The sequence below is a fragment of the Bos taurus genome, chromosome 26, assembly GCF_002263795.3.
Source record: "Bos taurus isolate L1 Dominette 01449 registration number 42190680 breed Hereford chromosome 26, ARS-UCD2.0, whole genome shotgun sequence".
Lineage (NCBI taxonomy): Eukaryota > Metazoa > Chordata > Mammalia > Artiodactyla > Bovidae > Bos > Bos taurus.
In genome coordinates this window covers 14,934,984-14,957,838 of record NC_037353.1, presented here as the reverse complement: position 1 = coordinate 14,957,838, position 22,855 = coordinate 14,934,984, and the positions used below count along the sequence as shown (strand labels likewise).

At 40.3% G+C, this 22,855-nt stretch overlaps 1 protein-coding gene across 3 annotated transcripts in view; it reads right to left on the bottom strand.

Annotated features, from left to right (window-relative positions):
* PDE6C (phosphodiesterase 6C) overlaps window positions 1–22,855 on the bottom strand; it is a 53,186-nt gene that overhangs the window by 7,043 nt on the left and 23,288 nt on the right. For all 3 annotated transcript variants that reach the window (NM_174419.1, XM_010819788.4, XM_059881731.1), the window contains 8 exon segments: window positions 550–650; window positions 12,259–12,346; window positions 14,002–14,111; window positions 14,634–14,741; window positions 14,986–15,132; window positions 20,439–20,507; window positions 21,646–21,789; window positions 22,368–22,517. In NM_174419.1, the coding sequence (NP_776844.1) occupies window positions 550–650; window positions 12,259–12,346; window positions 14,002–14,111; window positions 14,634–14,741; window positions 14,986–15,132; window positions 20,439–20,507; window positions 21,646–21,789; window positions 22,368–22,517 (917 nt within the window).

Here is a 22,855-nt window from a genome sequence, read left to right as displayed (position 1 = left end):
GTCCTAATGCATTTTACTTTATAGTTCACCAACAAGAAAATGTACAGAAGCTTGGAGTATCTGGTCTCCTTGGTAATCATCATCATCATTATAAATAGGCTAATGCCTCTGCTGTATGTAACTCAGAAATTTTTTTAGTTTGTTAATGTGCGTCAGTATCACTAAGATTTTTCAGCTCTCAGACTCTGGCAGGATCAAATGTCTAAGCCTGCAACTCTAAATACCAGACTGCGAACTATGATGAATTCCCCAGGTCAAAAGGCACCGTGTAAGCTTTTATAGCATCAGTGTTCTGGCAGTGTATCTACTTTGATGCATATTCTTCAATTGAAGTTTCTTCAGATAACAAACTAATTAATATTAGGGGCTTAGCTTTTAAAATATGTTTCCAGATGTCCAGTAAATCCACCATCAGTTATCTTAAGGGTATTTATTGGTAATCCAAAAAGAAAATGAAGAAATGTGTCTCTAAACAAATGTCTTTTAACTTTGAGGCCATGGACCGTGGAAGGCGGAACCATACAGAGTATAAGGGAGTTCCGTACTTACTTGAAATATAAAGCCAGGTCAGTCGCTATTATCGCAACTTCAAACAAATGAATAACTGTTTCATACTGGCGTTTATTTAGATTCTGGAATATGTTTAAACTCTGCAAGATGAAAATTCAAAATAAAATGCCATCATTAATTTGCCTTTGATTCAACAAACAAACCGCCCTATGATGCTTTATAAGAGCATCTTATTATAGAAAGAAGATAAACGAAGTCTTAATTTTTTTGCTTTCAGTTTTCTCTCTTGGATTAAGTTACCTCTTTACTTATACTTTGATTAAGATAATTTAAACTCTTAAAACAGATTATTAGCAAATATTCATGTAATCAGTATATAAGTTTTCTTCCAGGACCAATTCAATAAAAACAATAGATTTAAAATTTCCTGTAGTAATTGAGAAACTTTAATAAAGAATATCTGGTATTTGTCCAATTGTTAGACATGTTGAATTATTTACCAGATAATTTCAGAGTGATTCTAGAAACTATTGGAGAGCTTTCAGAAGCTGCAGATTACAATAGTACTCACACATAGAAAAAAGTAAATCTTCCAAGTTGTTTTTAAAATGATGTCTTGCAATTCTATTTTACAATAACTTATTTCTACCTTTCTTCAAAGAGTTTCCCACTAATAGTCTCCTCATACATGGATCACCCTCAATTTTTAGTGTTCCAGAAAACAAGAGTGTAAATCTGGGAGTGGTTTTTAAAAGATAAGATATTCCAAAAAGAACATTTTTAGGAATACAGGCCAAAGACAGATGTGCAGTGACAAATGAAGTCAACAGTTAAATACAGAAAAATCCCACTGAAAAGGAGGAAACAGTCTCTCCGCCTATGTAGAGACAGAGGCAGCGTAATGTAGAAAAGAACACTGGGTCAAGCACCAAATAATAACAGCAGACACCTAAGGCTTCCCACTCCCCAGGCACTGTTCTAAGTGCTCTATGAAAACTCTTAGTCACACAGCAAACCACAGCAGAGAGAGGTTAGGAAACTTGCTCAAGGTTGAACAGCTGGCACACAGAGCCAGTATAGCGGGACACTACACTGACTCAGTAAGGAGCCCAGGTTCAGTTCCCAGCCTCCCCACGTGGTAGTTGTAGCGTCCTGGACATCTCACTTAACATCTGTAAGTATCTGTTTTCTCAAATGGGGAGAACAACAGCTGCCCTGCTAACTGCCTGGCACTCAACCTGTGATCAGTAAATATTTGTGGAATGTTGATGCAGATGAGACAACTGGGAATGCATTTAAGAAGAGTAAATTGCTACAGAATTTAATTATTGCTGTATCATTATTACTGGTAAGTTCTGAGGTTATCCCCAGTTTAAAATAGAATTGCAAAACCCAAGACCAAATATAGCTCTGTCATTCCAGGAGACTGAAATACTAGAAAGCAAGAAATGGACTAGAATTATGTGTGCATAATACAGCCTCTACCTAGGTCATCTTTTATAACTTCGAAGTCAAGAAAAATGGTATTTTACACAGCAGTAATGATGAGTTCATAATAGCAACTATAGCTAGACTTTTTAAATTGATAGAAGAGATGGCAATTATACTCCAAACTACAACAAACAAAAGAAAACTTGTCTAGATCAAAATCCATGTCTTGCTTGAAAGAGACAGTCCTCAGCAGCACCTTGTGCGTAATCTCTGCTCAAATCTTCTGGATATAGATTATTTTTAACTGGTCTGGACTGACCAGGAAAAGGGCAGAGTAAGTGGGCCGTTTGGCATTTTAATCCCACTTAACCTTCCCTGATTTGGCTACTCTGGTGGCCTGCCTTTGGGTTGGTGGTGACCCTGTGGCATGTTTCCATCAGTGAGTCATTGCCCTTATCTGTTCACTGATGCACGTTATATGTTTCCCAGAGTGACGTGTAGCATGTAATTCCAACACAGACTTTGTAGGTCCAGTAGCACTTCCGGTCATTTTTGACTGCTGTACTAGGAGAAAAAAGGGGATCATGTGTGGAAATGCCCTAAATTTTTAGACAAATTATTAGTAGCACACTTTTAATCTCTTTATATAAGTCATTTTAATCCTTATTATATAGTGAAAAACTCTGCTGAAATAGTGGATCTCAGGTCTTCTCACCACACACAAAAAGATAATATGTTAATTCACTTGACTGTAGTAACGATTTTACTATATATCCATACATCAAAACATCATGTTGTACACATTAAACATGTAATTCTTTTTTAACTAAAAAAGTTAGAAAAAAAGAGCCAGAACATTATAGAATGGGGAGAGGGGACACACAGGGCAGGCTGCCAGATTTAAATAAACAATCCCTTAGGATAGACCTCGTCTCTACCAAGCGCCAGACCATGGACCACACACCACGACCACGATTATCAGTATTGTTTATGCGCCAATTACTTTTAATACATGTTGATTTTATTTTTAAACCTGGATACTTTGCTATTTGCTAAATATATGTGTGTGAGAAAAAAAGCTGTGTATATATATATAGAGAGAGAGAGAGAGAGAGAGAGAAAATACCATTGTACTCCATTTAAGTCATACCTTTTTCTAATCCAGAACAATAAAACAGCTCTATTAAAGCAGACAGAATGGCAAACATTCTTTCACTTTACAAAGTAAATCAGTATTGCATTTCTTTTTTTTTTAAATATAAATATTTATTTGAATTGGAGGCTAATTACTTTACAATATTGTATTGGTTTTCCCATACATCAACATGAATCCGCCATGGGTGTACACGTGTTCCCCATCCTGAACCCCCCTCCCTCCTCCCTCCCCGCATTTTTTAAAAAAGATGACACACTTTTAAAATTAGTATACTTAAGAAAAAAGGATGTATGTTCAACTATTCAGTACTGCTTCCTTTGTTGATAGCACAATATTCCTGATTTTCACCTTTTTTTCCTTCACTCATTTTTACTGTACAAGTCTCTAATTGAAAAACCCTGTCTTAATTCAGTATCATTTTTTATTTCCTTTTTTCCTTCTCTCCTAGAAAAAGTTCTTAAAAGAAGAGCTTGTAAGTAGTTTCTTTTTCAGCCATGGATACAGATTCACATAAAAGATCCTGTTTCTGTTTAAATTAGTTACTTGAAATCCCTTGACCAAATTTATAGCCCATGTCTAATAAACATTTATACCTCTCACTGTACACATTGTGGGCCTGCCCCATACTTCATCTTATTTTTATTTTCCCATTAGCCCTCATTTTTTCTTTAATGTTACATGTATTTTTGGAAGCTCCATTAGAAATTTTTTGGAACAAGTTGAAGATTAAACATATATACATGCATGCAGTTGTTTTTAAGTAAGTGAAGGCAGAGCCAGTAATCTTTTAATTGGAGCAAGAGGTCTTAGAATGTAGACAGGGCATGGAAGAAGGAAGGATGTCCCTCAAAAATCCAGTCTGACACACAGAACAGCAGCAGAGGATGAGCTGATGGGGTAACTTCTGACGTATATTTGCACTGACTTCTATTACTTCGTCATCTGTGCCAAAGAGAATGCTTTGGGTAAAAAGGAGTGAAGGCAGAAAGTTGGCGGCAATGATCAGATCCTAACACAGACCCTGTAGCTTCACAGGCTTGCTTAACATGAGCCTTCCCGAAAGCCCAAATCAAAGAGGTGAATTCTCCAGACCAAAGAAATAGAATTGCTGAGACAGAGTTTGAATAAATAGAAAGCTGAGGCTGTCCACAGTGCATTCCTGCCCTCCCCTCACAGCAGATGGCAAGTTCCACTAAGGAATGAATAGTTTTCAGAGGAAAACAAGTGTAAAACCTCTGCATAAAGACCACAAGAACACAACCTATGGATTGAGTACAATTCCAACCAAAATACCAAGTTTGTGGATGTGTGTATGTAAATTGACAAACTTTTAAAATTTATATGAGAATACAAAGGTGTAATAAAAGCCAAAGCAATCTTCAAATAGAACAAAACTGGAGAATTTACACTGGAAGGAAGACTTTATTATAAAGCTATAGTAACTAAGATGACATATTAACTCTTCAAAGACACAAACTGACCAGTGTAATAGAATAGGGAATGCAGAACCAGACTATTATAATCAGTTACCTGGTGTAGGACAAAGGTATCACTGAAATGAAGTGGGTCAATAAATGGTGCTGAGTCAACTGGATTTTCACATGGACAGAAAATGTATCTTGATCTCTACATCAAACCATATATAAAGATAAGTTGTAAAATGATTGTGGATCTAAATGAGAAAGGTAGAACAATAAAATACCTTCATTACCTTGAATAGGCAAAAGACAATACTATACAACTAAAGAATTAATCTTTAAAAAATTGATCAAATGGACATTAAGAACTTATTTTCACCCAAATCCAACATTAAGAGAATAAAAAGGCAATTCACAGGGAGAAAATACTTGTGATACGTATTTCTGATGAAAGATACATAAATCAGAATAAAGAATTCCTACAAATCAAGTTGAGAACAAAGGTAGTCCCAAAACAATTTCAAAAGGTTAATATAAAAAACTGTAGTTTATATGTGTTAATGCTGTTTAATTTGACACAAATCAGCGCATCCCCCAAGTGACTAAAATGAGAAAGATGGCAAGTGGCAAGTGTTGGAGACAATGGAGAGCCACTGGAACTGTTGGTAAGGATGTATTAATAAAACTATTTTGGAAAACTGCTTGTCAGCATCCACTGAGGTTGAACACATGCTCACCCTATGGCCAAGCAATTCTATTTCCAGGTACATACCAAACAGAAATACACCCATGTGTTCACAAAAAGACATGAACTAGAGAGTCACAGCACACCACATGTAACAACTCTGAATCAGAAGTCACATAAAGGTCTTAGAGCAGTTGACTGAATATGTAAATACAGTGCATCACTGCACACGCACACACCCCAAACTAAGAAAATAACAATAGAAGAAAGGAACACAAAAGGCAAATGAAAAATACATCAAAGGAAATACGCAATGGAACATGAAAAATCCACACTAATACCTATAGTTTCAAAACCACAAGAACTCAAAGGGAAGACTGTAAAACAACAGTAAAATTGAAAATAAACTAGCAAAACTAGTAGTAGAATGAGGAAAATGGAATTGAATATAAAAGCAATGTAATCCACAGTAAAGCTACTCAGAATAAGCAAGGGACATAGTCCACAGTCTTGAGGAAATTAAAAGAATATTTAAAAATATAAAAACATAAATGGCAAGGAGATTCAACATATACATAATTGATATTCCCAATGTATTAGAAAAATGTCCAAAGATACAATGAAAAAAAGCTTCCCTGAAATTAAAAAAAAAGACAATGGATTCTATGGATATGTGTAACCTATAACAAGGAAAAAATAGATGCAGATACCCCCAAATAAACATTGACAGCATCACTCTGCAGGATGAAATTTTTAAAAATAAAATTTAAAAAAAAATAGATGCAGAATCACCCATACATTCAAAGTTACTAAAATATGAAGAATTAAGAATTATATGAACATCTATTCAGAAAAACAAAGTCACCTACAAGGGAGAAAATCAAATCAGCCATTTATACCTCTTTAACACCAAAAAACAGTCCTCCAGTTTCTGAGAAGAAAGTAATGACCCAACAACCTTTATATTCTTCCAAACTGACTTTCAAAAATGTAACAAACAGATCTTCATAGGTGTGTACTTAGCTTAGAGACTGTGAAAAACTACCAGATGACAAAAATCTAGCTAATTAAGATATGAGTCAAAATACACAGGAATGGACAAGCCATGATGAAAGTCTGAGGCTAAGTATCAGGCCCATATAAAAGTAGAAGTAGGAATAAACAATTGCGCCTCTTTGGTCTCAACCATACAAAAGAGATGACAAAGGGAACACTGTCATTTGGAAGTAAGACTGTGGTTCCAAGGCCTCCGACTCAGAAGCCGAACTATGACCACTGTGGCAACACCGCCAGGCAGAAGAGGAAATGTGACTGGAGTCGCCAGGGCTACAGATGGAACACCATCGAGGTGGCTGAGCGAGGCACCTACAAATACTGTCCTGAAGATTCAGGCGTGGGTTCTGGGAGAACACCTAACCCAAGAGAGCTGCTGGGCAGCATCCAGCTCATCTTAGGGATTTCCACCATTAGTCATGCAACAAATGCTCTGCTTTAAAAAAAAAAATAGACACTTCAGGAAATTATAAATTAATTTTATAAATCCTGATAACAGTAAAAAAAAAAAAAAATAATAAATACCTTACAAAACAAGTAAGAGATGTGGGAAGCAGTGTAAGTATTTGAATTGTTTCATGTTTTATAGCAGGGAGTTCAGAGATGGTAAAAAGGTAACACATAACCACTAGTTATTGATTTTAGTGTTCTCTATATGGATGTGAGAGTTGGACTGTGAAGAAGGCTGAGCGCTGAAGAATTGATGCTTTTGAACTGTGGTGTTGGAGAAGACTCTTGAGAGTCCCTTGGACTGCAAAGAGATCCAACCAATCCATTCTGAAGGAGATCAGTCCTGGGATTTCTTTGGAAGGAATGATGCTAAAGCTGAAACTCCAGTACTTTGGCCACCTCATGCGAAGAGTTGACTCATTGGAAAAGACTCTGATGCTGGGAGGGATTGGGGGCAGGAGGATAAGGGGATGACAGAGGTCACTGACTCGATGGATGTGAGTCTGAGTGAACTCCGGGAGTTGGTGATGGATAGGGAGGCTTGGCGTGCTGCGATTCATGGAGTCGCAGAGAGTCGGACACGACTGAGCGACTGATCTGATCTGATCTGAAGAACTAATATTTCTTGTGATTATGGACACAGTTCTCTGAAGTTCTGTAATTCCTTCCCTTAAAAAATGTTTCTTCCATTAAGCTGAAGTAAAATTAAAATCTTCATTTAAGATAAATGCAAGGCCGCTCAGCAGTGAAAAGTAATGAATCACTGCTGGCTCATTCGCTCAAAATGAACAAATCACAAAATTATTGTTCTGAATGAAAGTCGTCACCACAAAAGAGTAATTACTGGATGACTGCATTTATATAAAAATCTAGAAGATTCAAACGAATCTGTAGAGACTAAAAACATTTCATTGCTTGCTTTGGGCTGGGAAGGGAGAGAGGCATAGACTACTACAGAACTGAAGTGTTCTGTATCCAGCGATAGACTCCCAGGAACAGTCTCCTTTGTCATCCCAAAGGAGATGACTGAAGTGTTCTTTCTGTGTCCTGAGTGTGGTGGGGTAAAATCTATCCAAGTGTAGGGACAGAATTCATAGAATTTGTATGAATAACACATTAAAGGGATGCTTATTGTACAAACATTACACTTCAATAAACTCAAATAGATAACTCTAACAACAACAAAAAAATAGTTTGGATAGTGAGATCCCCTTTTTCTAACATTGTTTCTAACCATCCTGCCCATATATAGTCACAGTGAGCTACCATGAAGTTCAGTTCAGTCACTCAGTCGTGTCCAACTCTTTGCAACCCCATGAATCACAGCACGCCAGGCCTCCCTGTCCATCACCATCTCCCGGAGTTCACTCAAACTTATGTCCATCAAGTCAGTGATGCCATCCAGCCATCTCATCCTCTGTTGTCCCCTTCTCCTCCTGCCCCCAATCCCTCCCAGCATCAGAGTCTTTTTCCAATGAATCAACTCTTCACGTGAGGTGGCCAAAGTATTGGAGTTCCAGCTTTAGCATCATTCCTTCCAATGAACACCCAGAACTGATCTTTAGAATGGACTGCTTGGATCTCCTTGCAGTCCAAGGGACTCTCTCAAGAGTCTTCTCCAACACCACAGTTCAAAAGGATCAATGCTTCAGCACTCAGCTTTCTTCACAGTCCAACTCTCACATCCATACATGACCACTGGAAAAACCATAGCCTTGACTAAATGGACCTTTGTTGGCAAAGTAATGTCTCTGCTTTTCAATATACTATCTAGGTTGGTCATTACCTTTCTTCCAAGGAGTAAGCGTCTTTTAATTTCATGGCTGCAGTCACCATCTGCAGTGATTTTGGAGCCCCAAAAATAAAGTCTGACACTGTTTCCCCATCTATTTCCCATGAAGTGATGGGACCAGATGCCATGATCTTAGCTTTCTGAATGTTGAGCTTTAAGCCAACTTTTTCACTCTCCTCTTTCACTTTCATCAAGAGGCTCTTTAGTTCTTCGCTTTCTGCCATAAGGGTGGTGTCATCTGCATATCTGAGGTTATTGATATTTCTCCTGGCAATCTTGATTCCAGCTTGTGCTTCTTCCAGCCCAGCGTTTCTCGTGATGTACTCTGCATAGAAGTTAAATAACCAGGGTGACAGTATACAGCTTTGACGTACTCCTTTTCCTATTTGGAACCAGTCTGTTGTTCGATGTCCAGTTCTAACTGTTGCTTCCTGACCTGCATACAGGTTTCTCAAGAGGCAGATCAGGTGGTCTGGTATTCCCATCTCTTTCAGAATTTTCCACAGTTTCTTGTGATCCACACAGTCAAAGGCTTTGGCATAGTCAATAAAGCAGAAATAGATGTTTTTCTGGAACTCTCTTGCTTTTTCCATGATCCAGCAGATGTTGGCAATTTGATCTCTGGTTCCTCTGCCTTTTCTAAAACCAGCTTGAACATCAGGAAGTTCATGGTTCACATATTGCTGAAGCCTGGCTTGGAGAATTTTGAGCATTACTTTACTAGCGTGTGAGATGAGTGCAATTGTGTGGTAGTTTGAGCATTCTTTGGCATTGCCTTTCTTTGGGATTGGAATGAAAACTGACCTTTTCCAGTCCTGTGGCCACTGCTGAGTTTTCCAAATTTGCTGGCATATTGAGTGCAGCACTTTCACAGCATCATCTTTCAGGATTTGAACTAGCTCACTGGAATTGCATCACCTCCACTAGCTTTGTTCGTAGTGATGCTTTCTAAGGCCCACTTGACTTCACATTCCAGGATGTCTGGCTCTAGGTCAGTGATCACACCATCGTGATTATCTGGGTCGTGAAGATCTTTTTTGTACAGTTCTTCTGTGTATTCTTGCCATCTCTTCTTAATATCTTCTGCTTCTGTTTGGTCCATACCATTTCTGTCCTTTATCGAGCCCATCTTTGCATGAAATGTTCCTTTGGTATCTCTGATTTTCTTGAAGAGATCTCTAGTCTTTCCCATTCTGTTGTTTTCCTCTATTTCTTTGCATTGATCGCTGAAGAAGGCTTTCTTATCTCTTCTTGCTTCTTTGGAACTCTGCATTCAGATGTTTATATCTTTCCTTTTCTCCTTTCCTTTTTGCTTCTCTTCTTTTCACAGCTATTTGTAAGGCCTCCCCAGACAGCCATTTTGCTTTTTTGCATTTCTTTTCCGTGGGGATGGTCTTGATCCCTGTCTCCTGTACAATGTCACGAATCTCATTCCATAGTTCATCAGGCACTCTATCTATCAGATCTAGGCCCTTAAATCTATTTCTCACTTCCACTGTATAATCATAAGGGATTTGATTTAGGTCATACCTGAATGGTCTAGTGGTTTTCCCTACTTTCTTCAATTTAAGTCTGAAGTTATAAATTTTATGAAGAAATGTTCTGAATAATAAAAGTATTCTGTTATTTATGCTAAATAATACATTTTGTCATTCTGATAGTACATTGTAGTATTAAAGTTTATATTCTGAGAAATTTGGCTAACAAGGGCTTTAACCCCTATTCATTAGGTTAAAGGGTAGATTTCTGACTAGTTTAGAATACAGACAGTTCTGTCCTCAAAGCAGGGAATCCAACTCTACTGGGACATAAAGCCTGATAACATACAAAACACAATAAGTAATGCCTACAAAATGGCAAAATTGCTAGGTAAGGATTTGCCTTACGTAAAAAAAATTAAAGTTTTAAATATAAGTATTTCCTCTATACAATAAATAAATAGAAGAACTGTACTGTCTTCCAAAAATGTGAAAAGAACATCTGATGTTAAAATTTCATGTTTTCAGCATTCAGTTTGCCTGCTCATAAAAAGCTCTGTGATTGCATTTATTGCCTAGTGACTCTATTTACAACCCTTAAAAGTCTGCAATTAGCAGGTCAAATAGCATTGTAGATAGGTCCTTGCCAAGGTGGCATGGATTACTAGGATGCGATATTCCTTTTTAAAAAGAGTAAGCCTTTATCTAGCCATGAAAACCAGTTCAGACTGCAGAGTAAATAACATTTAAAAATTACAATGGGAAACAACAACTCTTTTAAATTCTCAAATCCCAGAAAGTAAAAATATATGAGCTACTAGGAGCCCTTCCATAGTTAAGCATTTAAACATTTGGCTATAAAGGTTTTAGAATATATTTTGCATTAGTAGGTAAATGTAAAATAAATTATTTTTGATACTGCCTGCCTGTGGTATATGTAATCAGCTGGATATATGGAAGACCCTTACTCAAAAACATAAGACCATCCCAACCAGTAAGGCAAGACCCTTAACAAACTGGGTGGATAACAAATTACTATCATATTCATGAACTACTTTCAATTCTATTTTTTCCAACTCTCATAGAACAGATATCCTCATTCTTTTTATGATACTACTGCAGGAACAGGTCCTGGCTACACACGAGAGTGATGAAAACTCTTATTAAAAATGCAGATTCCTAGGTCCAATCCCCAGGGAGCCTGGTAAGTGGGAGATGAAGCCCAGGATGTGTTTTTAACCGCCTGCCCTCTTCTGCCCTGTGAAATCGGTAATTCAGTGCAGTTGGTCTCTGTCCTCCTGTCTGGATGCTGCATCAATCAAAGGCTATTAAAAATATTTAAACCATATGTCTGTTCTTTTTCCACTTTTCTGCCTAATTGCCCTTACAAATTTTTCCCACTTGGCTTTTGATTACCTAGAAGAATGTAATATTATCTCAAAACTTGGACATATTTCCTTATACCCCTTCTCCTGAGCCTTTAATAAGCAATTATTATCAAAAGTGAAAAAAGCTCCACTCTCCCAAGGGCTTATTTATCCTAATGAGTTTGTGTGATTCTAGACAATTTCTCTGTGCAGACAAGAATGTTCCCTTCTATCTAACAATGATTCATTCTGAGTTAGAATCTTCTCAGATTTGTTCTCAAGCATAACTAGATAATATTCAAAACTTTTCCAACAAGCCTATGTACTCTTTAAATAAAATCGATAAAAAGAAAAATCTTTTTATCGAAAGTTAGTAGTACATGATATTGTATAAATCACAATGAATTCAGGGCCAAGCTTAACCCACTTCCCGTGAAAAGTTCCCTGATGCCACCCCTCTTCTCTCCTATGCCCCACCCACTCCTGAATGGGACATCTCCCTCACTCACTCAGTGCCTCTGATGGCAGCTGTCTGATCTTACCGCCTGATTTTCATGCCTACCCCCAAACTACCAACACCTGACTGTCTCAAAGATCCAGACAATGCCTTAACAGTACATGCCCTATGAATAAGAAAAGCAGTGGCTGTGTAGCCTCCTCTTTTTACATTCATACATACCCAAGGTAAACTTTTTATTCTGTGACTTTTCATAGCTCTTTCCTCCTCTATCTCAGCTACTTCCAATTTGATTGTTCAAAAACTATCGCAATATAGTCATTTCTATCAATTGACTTCAATAAGGGTATATACACTGTCAGCCACCAGCATTCAGGATGATCTTCTTGCTAAGCATTTTCTGTGGGTTAGCACTTTGATCCAGAGCTTGTGAGCTGCCCTAGAGAGAGAGACCCACGTACCTCATCCTGCAGGAGTGTCTTACTGTACTCCAGGTGGTGCCTCTCCAAGATGGAAGAGCCGTGAAGCCTTGCTAGCGGAGATGTGGACCTAGGAGGAAAAGGGTCATTTTAGCTATTTAAAGATGACACATAAGATCACACAGTACAGAATCCTTGCAATCTGAGGATTTTTTTTTTCATGTCTTCCCTCTCCCCTAATGACTGTGAAACAGTTGAAAGTAACATATTGGAAAAGAATTTTTAGATTTAGAACAGAAGAATATGCTCTTAAAAAATCTTTTTAAGAAAAACCCTAATTTGTTAAATGCATAAAATGATTTAATTGCTTGAACTACAAAGTTTCTCTCACGGAAAGAAAAGGAAGAAGGTCAGCTTGCCCATCGCTGATGGAACCCATGCAGACTCCCAACACCAGGCCAAAGCAGAAGTCTGGGATGTGGTCTCATCTCTTCTGCAAACCTGGAGACAAGATGCCACATCCCATTTGGCTACTCTCTTTTCATCTACGGCAAGTTAGATTTGACTGTTTGGGACTTGTTTCTTCATCAGTAAAAGAGGGGAACAATAGTAACTCCCAGGTGGGAGGGCTACAAGGATTCAAAAAGGCCATAGGTATCAAGTTCTCAGCTGGTCTCCCAGTACACAAGTGCTCAATAAATATTCAGTCCTTTGAAACTGATTTGGCTGAAGCAGTTAGGAGGGCGGAAGAGAGCTCAGTCATTGTCAGGAAACCTGCATTCAGGAATGCAGAACAGCCAGCACGGGCTGGAGCTCTTAGAGGAAGATGTGTCTTGCCTGAACCCAGACTGGGAATCCCCACTTCAGGGCAAAGCCTGATTGGCAGAGTTGCTGAAGGTGAAAAGTCACTGCTTAATTCATTGAGTAAATTTCTTGAGCATCTACTATGTAATTTCAGACATACAATTTCATGTGATTGTCACAGCAGTCTTTGAGAGGTCAATATTGTACCCATTTAACAGTTAAGAAACTGAATCTCGAATACATTAAGTGATTTACCCAAGATCACTTAACAAGAAGTGTTTGGATCCCACAAACCCAGACTCCAAAGCTCATACTCTCTAAAATGTCTCACTTCCTCTGGTACCTTGTGGGTAGTGGGTTATGTGTAGGAGATGAGGATATAGTACAGCCAAGGCAGACAGAGCTTCTTAAATGTCACTATCAAGGAGCTAGGTTGGCCATGGCATTGCTGACCAATTTTGAAAGTGCCAATGACATAGTAACTAATAATAATAATACCTGATAATTATTAACCACCTAGCACCAACTGTGAGCTGACTGCTTTGTATGCATAGCCTTATTTAATCTTTACAGTGACCTTAAGTGTTAGGTAGCATTATTACAGTTCTTATTTTCCCAATGAGGAACTCAAAGCTTAGAAAGTTTAAATAATTTGTGAACTCAGTGAACACAAATCTGTCCGAGCTGAGAGCCTGCACTTCTTTTCTTAGGCAAGAGGGGAAGGTGGTGATGATGTTAAGATGCAAGCTCAGCTGGTGGAGGAACAAGGACGGGGAACATGAGAGGTAGTGAGCCCAGGAAGAAATGTTCTCTAGCTTGAGTTGGGGGTGTCACCCAAGGGTGTACAACTGCAAGTCGAAGATCAATGCACCTAAAGGTATGAATTCAATACTTTGATGAAATAAAGTTGAAAAAGTGAAGGCATTTACAAATGAGGTAGGGGCACCAGAACTATCGATGCGGCAGCATATGTTCACTTACTTCATCTGATACAAATTATTGGTGCCTCTGTGGTCAATGTCGTGGCAGAAGGCAGCAGCAAGCATGGCAAAGGCTTCAAGGTCTGTGTAGTATTTCTTCAGTCTTCCTGTCTAAAAGAAAATAGACATATATTTTCACTTACATTAATACATTATGCAGCATGTGCAGCGAGGCCTGCCTCTGATGGAGAAGGGTGTCTGCTGTGTTTTGAGAGCAAGCTTGCTTGCTTGCTTTTTTTGGTCACACCGCGTGGCATGTGGGATCTTAGTTCCCTGATCAGGGATCAAACCTTGACCCTTTGCATTGGAAGCATGGAGTCTTTACCACTGAACCACCAGGGAAGTCCCAAACTGGTTTTATTTCTTGTAGCTCATTCTGGGCAGTTACAAACCTAGCAGGCAACTGAATTTTTTTCCTTGAAAGACGTAAGTACGTGAGTGTCAGAGTTATCATCCAGTCAAGCGCCCAGGGATACCCACATGCCCTGGCATCATCTCCAGAGGATTTGGGGATTTATGGGATTGTATCCATGAATTCCAAAATTACAGCTCTAATGTGATAGCCTGTATCTCTTCTCACCACGTTCAGGAGGGAGGCACGAGGTTTCACCAACTGCTGTGCTCCACACCTACCATCAGCAAAGTGAACATGGTCTGCCCCACGTTAAACCCGTGTCGCCAGTTGTGGTATGTGACGGCCCGGTACCCCTTCCTCACCGTGTACATCCATCTGGTGAGAACCTGCCGCCGAAGAAGACAACGCCACTCAGACTTTGGAACAGAATTCTAAAGGTTAGAAGGTCTGTGACAACCTTATCTGAAAAGATAGGATCGCCTTGTTTACAAGGTTTAAGCGGATATATTGACAAAGTTAATGATAATTTAAGATCCACACTGCAGGGAATCTGTTTGAACCACAGGTAATTTTACACAGTGGCGAACTGCCACAGAATCACACCATATTTTAAATTAAATACCATCTAACCTCTACAGGTACTTTGAATTTCTCCACCACGTTTATTTCAAAAAACAGCCGAAGTCCACACTTAATCAGTTCATGCTCTGTGATGGGCAAGTCGCTGAAGCGGAATTCATACAGGTCTGCAGTCCGTGGGTCTGGCAGGTCCTCCTTCTGTTGAAACCAGGACCAAAGGTTCCAGTTTACATTCTTTTTTATCCCTTTAGTCAGACACAAAATTACAATGCAGTGATGCCACATGCACTTCCCTGAGCCTCTACATACCCAGTTCTGGGTTACGCCCCTATTATCCTCACAACAAATCTGCACAATGACCCTCAGTTTCCAGATGGTTAAACTGAGGCTCAGCTATCCTGAGAAGCTTTCTACGTGACGCATTCAATTCCAAAGCAGACCCCAGAGGCTACTTTCTTTCTCTGATGCAAAATAAAATGTTGAATTACAGCAGCCTAACCCATTTTCAATACTCTGCTGCTGCTGCTAAGTCACTTCAGTCGTGTCCGACTCTGCACGACCCCATAGACAGCAGCCCACCAGGCTCCCCCGTCCCTGGGATTCTCCAGGCAAGAACACTGGAGTGGGTTGCCATTTCCTTCTCCAATGCATGAAAGTGAAAAGTGAAAAGTGAAAGTGAAGTTGCTCAGTCGTGTCCGACTCTTCGCGACCCCATGGACTGCAGCCCACCAGGCTCCTCCGTCCATGGGATTAACTTCTCTTTTTCCCTCTTCTAGAAATATTTAGTAAACAGTAAATGATGGCTTGATTCAGTTCTATCGTATTTTCTTTACCTGTTCAGTGATGCTTTCCCACTAGTCTGTGGGTTCCCTAAGGATGGGATCATGGTGTGTTACCTGCTGCGGTAAAAGAACCTGAGGGCTTGTCCCACAGAGGTGCTTGGTTAATGTTCATTGAATGAATGAATGAATGCCCCCAGTGTCCTGGAACACACGCAGACATCTCATTTAACCCACCCCTTGTCAGGATTTAGGACCAGATGAAAAAACAGTTGAACTAGTCACATGGACATGGCTTGGGAAACAAAAATGTGGGTCTTGCCTTTAAGGACTTCACTTACTGAAGTGGTTAAAAATACAGATAGTGAAAGGTGAGATTCTGGAGGGGTGTGTATTCAGCTGATGTGACAGACGGCAGGGTGGAGACAACCCCACAAGAAGAAAGAAGCAGGCGAGGAAAGAAGAAAGAAAGAAAGCACACAGTCTGCTGTGTGGCCCAGCAGACGGACGTGCAGGAGCAGTTCAGTTCCGTGGGTGTTCACTGAGCCCATAGTAAACCCTCAATACTGTGCTAAGGTCACATCCCTCAGAAAGCTCAGGCTTGGTCCAGAGGATGATTCATGTTCTATTTGCACAAATTTCAACACCAAATGCTATATGGCTCTTTTAAATACAATTATGGTATCTGTTCACCTAACCCCCAAGTCAGAGCTGGCCCTCACACCCTTGCCCTTCTTTGTAGGGTCTTCCTGATTCTCCAAGGAAGAAGAACCCCTTCTCCCCAAGGCCACTCTTAGATGGTCACTTTGGGCAGAGACCTCTCTCCTGCAAAGCAATGGTTTTGAGCCAGGAAACTAGTGTTCAGTTCTGGGTTGGGGTTAGCTACATCAGTGTTCTTATCTGTGAAATGCAGACAACAATAGTAACATTTTTGTCTTTGTTGTTTTAATGAAAAAGCAGTACCAATTTTATTTTCATGTGTCAAAGACAATTAGAGGGGATTCGTCACACGACCCCTAGGGAAAGTGAAAGTCGCTCAGTCATGTCTGACTCAGTGAGCCCAGAATTTTCCAGGCCAGAATACTGGAGTAGGTAGCCTTTCCCTTCTTGAGGGGATCTTCCCAACCCAGGGATTGAACTCAGGTCTCCCGCATTGCAGGCAGATTCTTTACCAGCTGAGCCACAAGGGAAGCCCCTAGTGGCACTTCCCAAAGCTCCTTCCTCACAGGGCCTCTCGTGTCCTCCACTATTCCTTCTTCTCATCACTTTCTCTCTGTCCAGAACCTCCCAGATTCCTTGCCCATGGGAGCTCTTTTTTCCTTTTGTTCATTTTTAATTATCCAACAGACATTTATTGGTTCCTATTTGTGTTGTAGGCATTATGGATAAAACAATGTCACTACTCCCTGAAATGCACATTCTTGTGGGGAGAAATGGAAAATAAGCACATGTAAGAATCAGACCAAGAACTGTGGGGTGCAGTGAGGGGTGCCCCATGCCACAGAACCTCCCTGCTGGAAGTCACCTCTGCCCTGCTGTTCTCAGAGTATTATGTAAAGATCAAATGTGAAAACATTTTTTGAAGCATTATAGGGTCAGTCACACTAACGTGTAAGTGTGCATTTTTAGCAAGAAACAAAGTAAGAAGTTCTCAGAATTATGACTCCCAGGCCCAATTTGCAGACATAGGCAAACCATTGTAATAATACTATAATACAGAAATCACAGGTTTTGAAGAACAGCAGTCATTCAACAGTGATACAGAGAGCTTGATAGAAATAAAGGCTTTTGCTTGGTCTGAGAAGTAGGAACTCTAGCACCAAAGGCTGGTTTTCTCCTCTTTGATGGAACCCACAGCTGAGATTGAGAATGAGAGGCGGTGAGCATGAGAGATTGAGAGAAGTCACCCTCTCTGTAACTGTATGTGACTGTAACATGGCCCCACTGGCCTCCTGCATCCAGGCTAGCTCACTCCCTCTGCTCCAGAGACCCTGACCATCTGATCAGGTCACTTCCTGGGTCCCAGTGTGCTAGGCTGCCATGTGTGGTCTTGCCCCCCCTCCCTGCCAGGCCTCATAGGCTGCTCCCCTCCTCCACTCGCTGGGGCTCTGGCCACACCAGCTGTGTCCCCCTACCCTGGCCTGGACTGTCCTGCTTTCCCTTCTCATCTCCAAGCCCACATCATCACTCTCTGCCCACCCAGCTCCCGCGTCCCCTTCAGGCCTACACGCCATGGCCTTCATCTCATTCTCCACCACCTTCTGTGAGGAGAGTCAGGCCCTCGGCCTCCCCAGAGCCCTTGATGCTCACGCCCTATGAACCCGTCCATTCAAGGCAGTGTCATTGCTTGTATTTTTCATCTAATAAACAAGGGGTTTCTTGAGCCAGGTAAGAACCAGACCACATTATCTTTCGCCCTTGGGACTTAACAGTTTCTTGTATCATAGTGCATCTCAATAATTAGTGAATGAATAAAAAAAAAACTCAAGGAGGAGTGAATGAGGTACTTCTCTGGGATATTCTCTCTACATCTTCTATGGTCTGGTAAACAGGAGCTACAGGGCATCTGTGAGTGACCTGAAATGTCCCAGGAAGCAGGGGGAGCAAGGGGGACAACCTTCCCCACTTCCTCTGCCCAAGTTGCAGTGCTGCTTCCTCAGTCCTTACCAGCACAGCCCCACGCACCTGCTGTTACACCTATAAAAGAGGGCCACGCCTTCCCTGAACCAAGAATTAAAGCGTATCCCTGGAGAAAATCATGGTAAGTGAAGATGCATATATATTTATGCCGCTTGGAAATTATGCCAAGATAGTTTCAGAGTACCCCTCTGAAATGCATGTTTGTTTCTTAAGTTGGGCTTCCCTGATAGCTCAGCTGGTAAAGAATCTGCCTGCAATGCAGGAGACCCCAGTTCAATTCCTGGGTTGGGAGGATCTGCTGGAGAAGGGATAGGGTACCCACTCCAGTATTCTTGGGCTTCCCTTGTGGCTCAGCTGGTAAAGAATCTGCCTGCAATGCAAGAGACCTGGTTTTGATCCCTGGGTTGGGAAGAACCCTTGGAGAAGGGAAAGGCTACCCACTCCAATATTCTGGCCTGGAGAATTCCATGGACTGTATAGTCCATGGGGTTGCAAAGATGCATATATATATTTATGCCACTTGGAAATTATGCCAAGATAGTTTCAGAGAACCCCTCTGAAATCTGTGTTTGTTTAAGTTACATGCAGCAATGATTTAGGATGAGCTTTAGAGCATATCTTATATTCAAAACAAGCCATTTTGTTGTAAAGCTACTGATTCTTTGTCCATTTTATTGCTTTTCCATCATAAGGCCCTTCCCTCCTCTAAACAGAGAACTAGAAAATTTCTAACATGTCATGAATATCAATTAAAGCTTTGTTTTACAAAGAAGATGAGTTTTGTTGGGGGCAAATGAGCAGAAGGAAGGGTCATCTTCTGGACTACATGTGAGAGGGAAGTGCTCACCAGTTAAGTCAAAGAGAGTGAGAGAAGGAGAAAGAGCCTCAGGTGACACGAAAATATGCAAGGTGTCAAAACATAGAGGTCAAAGGCCACTGGCTCTGTGGTGGTACAGCCAAGGGCCAGGACGGGGAGACAGAGCTCATGAAAGATGGGGATGGGGAGGTGAGATACTCAGTATATCTTAGCCAGAAAAAAAGAACGCAGATCAGAAAGGGGCAGTGGAAAACAGGATAGGGTAGTTAGGGAGGCAAACAAATGTGACGTTACTTCAATTTCAGACAGATTGTATTCAAGCCTCTGAAAGTCAAAGGTCTAGGGGCCTTGGTAAATATCCCAGGCTTTTAGTTGGGACCCCAGAAGGGCCACCCTCTAGAAATAAAGATTCTACCCGAGTAGGAAGGGCAAACCTCAGATAGACCATCCCTGATGAAGTCTAAAACCAGCTCCCTCACGGGCCAGAAGAAAATCAACCCTCTGAAGAGAAAGATAGCATCACCCAGAGCCCCTCCAAGCTTTTATCCACAATGTCTGGGTCTCAATGAAAAAATTATGAAGTATGCCTTAAAATGATCAAATGAGTAAAACTCAAGAGTAAATATAGACAGTAGAATCAGACATATAGGTGATTCAGGTATTGAGAATTTAAAATCACTACGATGAATAAATTTAAGAAGATCGACGAAAAGAGAGAGAAAGTCGATAAAATGACAAAGTTTCAGCATAGAGTTGAAATCTTAAAAAAAAAAAAGTTAAATATACATCCTAGAACTGAACAAGAGAAGCTCTGAAATTAAAAACTTACCTCATGGGTTTAACAGTTGACTGAAGAAAATTTGGGTGAGTTTAAATAGTAGATACAAAATACAGGATTAGTGACTGGAAGAGAAGTTATTTCAACTAGACATAATAGGTGTGACCCAATGGCAACAATAGGAAAGAAATAATTCCTCCAGGATCCAGAAGAGAAGCTAGAGATGGCAGAAATGACAACGGTGCCTGTAAGGGTCTGTCTGTAACTCTGCCACATCTTCAAGGGTGGCCATGGTGTAATCCAAAGCTATTCAGATAAACCAGGCCATGCTATCCCCCAGAGTCTGTGCCTGAACTCTCTTGTGCAGTGGTCTAGATTAGCTGTGACTCTAATTTACCTTTGTGGATTGCACTGTAGGGGACGAAGAGGAAGAAAAGCAGGGAACCATATTTTATTTAAAAGGCATTAAGGATAGAAGTAAAACACTTACCAAAATTGTGACAAGCTGTTTTTCTTCACAGTCTTCAATTACATCTATATTTAACTTCTCTTTAAATTTCTAAAATGTAAAAGCAAAGGAAGTGTGAAATTCCTATAAAGTTGATCTCTATGTGATTCCTTTACTCTTAAAATCAGTTAAAATAAAGCATGCTCTAATGAGTCCCATGACAAAGTGCCATACAAAGGTCTATAGCACTGGATTATGTAGAATTTTCTCTAAAACACAATTACTCTTTCTTATCCTCCAAAATGTAACAGCAGCTGTCTCAAAGAGAGAGAGGAAGGAGACATTGATAGTTCACACGTAGGCGAGAAAAATGAGTGGCTTACATCTGTTTTTCTATTAGTTTATAGCAATTTCCCTGTATTTCCCCAGACATTTTCATCTTCAACATATCAAATTCTCAAATTTCTTTTACATCTCAAACCACCCAGCAAAAACAAACAAAACACCCCAGGAAAACTATATCACACATTCTCTGAAAGCTAGGGAAATAAAGGAATAGAGATCATGGGTGTGTGATATTTCCCCTTCATTTGGTGGTGATTAGAACACTTCTAGCAAATACCTACTGGCTCCCCAATCATCCATGATGTTGATTTGGTCATGTTGTACACTGAAAATTTTAGTGAATGTGATATGAGGGAAGACTTGAAATGAGCTTGCACAGCTGGGCTTGCGGTCTGCCACTTGTCATCATCATGAGAACATCTACCAGGTAGGTATGATGATCAAGGATGACAGATGCAGAGAGCCAACCAGATGCACAGCTTACAGCCCAACCAAAATCAGTCGAAGCCTGGTCAACCCATAAATGCATGAGAAATAGATGCTTATTGTCATATACAACTGAGAGGTTACGATTGTTATAGAGTATTACATGGCCAACAGCTGACGGTTCCCTCCATGGAAATATTTTTTTCTGTGCTAACAGTCCAATCTAGACCTAACTATTCCAGCTTCTACAGAGCTATTTTAAACAAAAAGCTGTTCCAACCAAGCAGTCTGGACATTCAGTAAGGGTCTGTGTACTATGAACCACCCAAATTCTCCCTGACCCCTCCTTCTCTGTCTCCCCTTCCTCAGCCCAGGACTAAACTTATTTTCCGCTGTCAGACCTCTGGGTACTTCGGTGAAATCCAGAAGCCATGGTTAAACAGCATCTAATCTCCGTAGGACTGAATTCCTCACTTACCAAAATAGACTTGATCTCATCAGGTGTAGCCTTGGTGTGGTTCATGAGCATTTCCTGGGCTATGTCCTTTCTGTTCTCCAGCTTATTCATTTTCTCATAGGTGTCAGTATTTAAGAGAGACCATCCAAGAAACTGTGTGAGAGTCTGAAATTGATAAAATGTGATTCAATTCTCTAAAATTAAAGGAAAATTGATTTGGAGGCAACAGTCTGCATGCTTTCCTATCCAGCAATGGCTCTTCCCCCATCAAAAACCCAGTTTCTTGTTTTAATCCAAGAAAAAAATACTAATAGTCAGCACCAGACAATAAAATTGGCTAAGCCCTCGTTTTCGAAGTGCTTCATGCACCATGGATACTTTATTAGAGGAGAGGATGACCCAAATCCAATCAGATAAAGAATGACTTGAATCAGAGAGGGCTGGGGGTGACAGCAAGGAGGAGAGGGGGAAAAAAGGGAGTGGGGAGAAAAAGAGAGAGAAACCTTTTCCCCAATTTCCTAGTACTGGAAAGAATTTTGATTAAGTCAAACATTCACACTTTGGTAGAAAACAGTGCAGTTTTATGGAGATCAGGAAACAAATGACACAATAATGACATATTGATGGCAAGCGTGTGTGACTCACATCTTAATTACACTTTGGAAACATCTTTCCAGAACAACAATTATGCGTCCTCTATTCATGAATTTCATCTCCCTCCATTATTTTATAATTGCACTCACCTCAGCGATGTGCTCATCATATTCATCAAAAGGCTTTCCATCCTTCCTGTTGTAAAATGTAGCTACGCCCACGATGTCTTCCTTTTTGTTGACAATAGGCAGGGACAAGACATTTTTAATGACCCAGCCAGTTTCATCTACAGGTCCTTTCTACAAACAAAAAAGACACAGGTTATTTTTCAGCTTTTTAGTTTGAAATTACTGTATATTCACAGGATGTGGCAAGAGAAATGTACAGAGAATCCATGTGCCCTTCACCCAGTTTTCTTCACAGTATCACCTTGTGCCACTATGGTACACTAGCAAAACCAGGGAGCACAGATTGGTATGACCCATGGAGCTTAACCAGGTTTAACCAGATTTGTATGTGTTTGTGCGTGTGTGGGGGTGTGGAGGGCTGTTTTTATGCAAATTCATCTTATATGTAGCTATGTACAACGTCCCTGGAATTGAGAGAATTAATCCAAGAATTAATCCACTTGCACTAC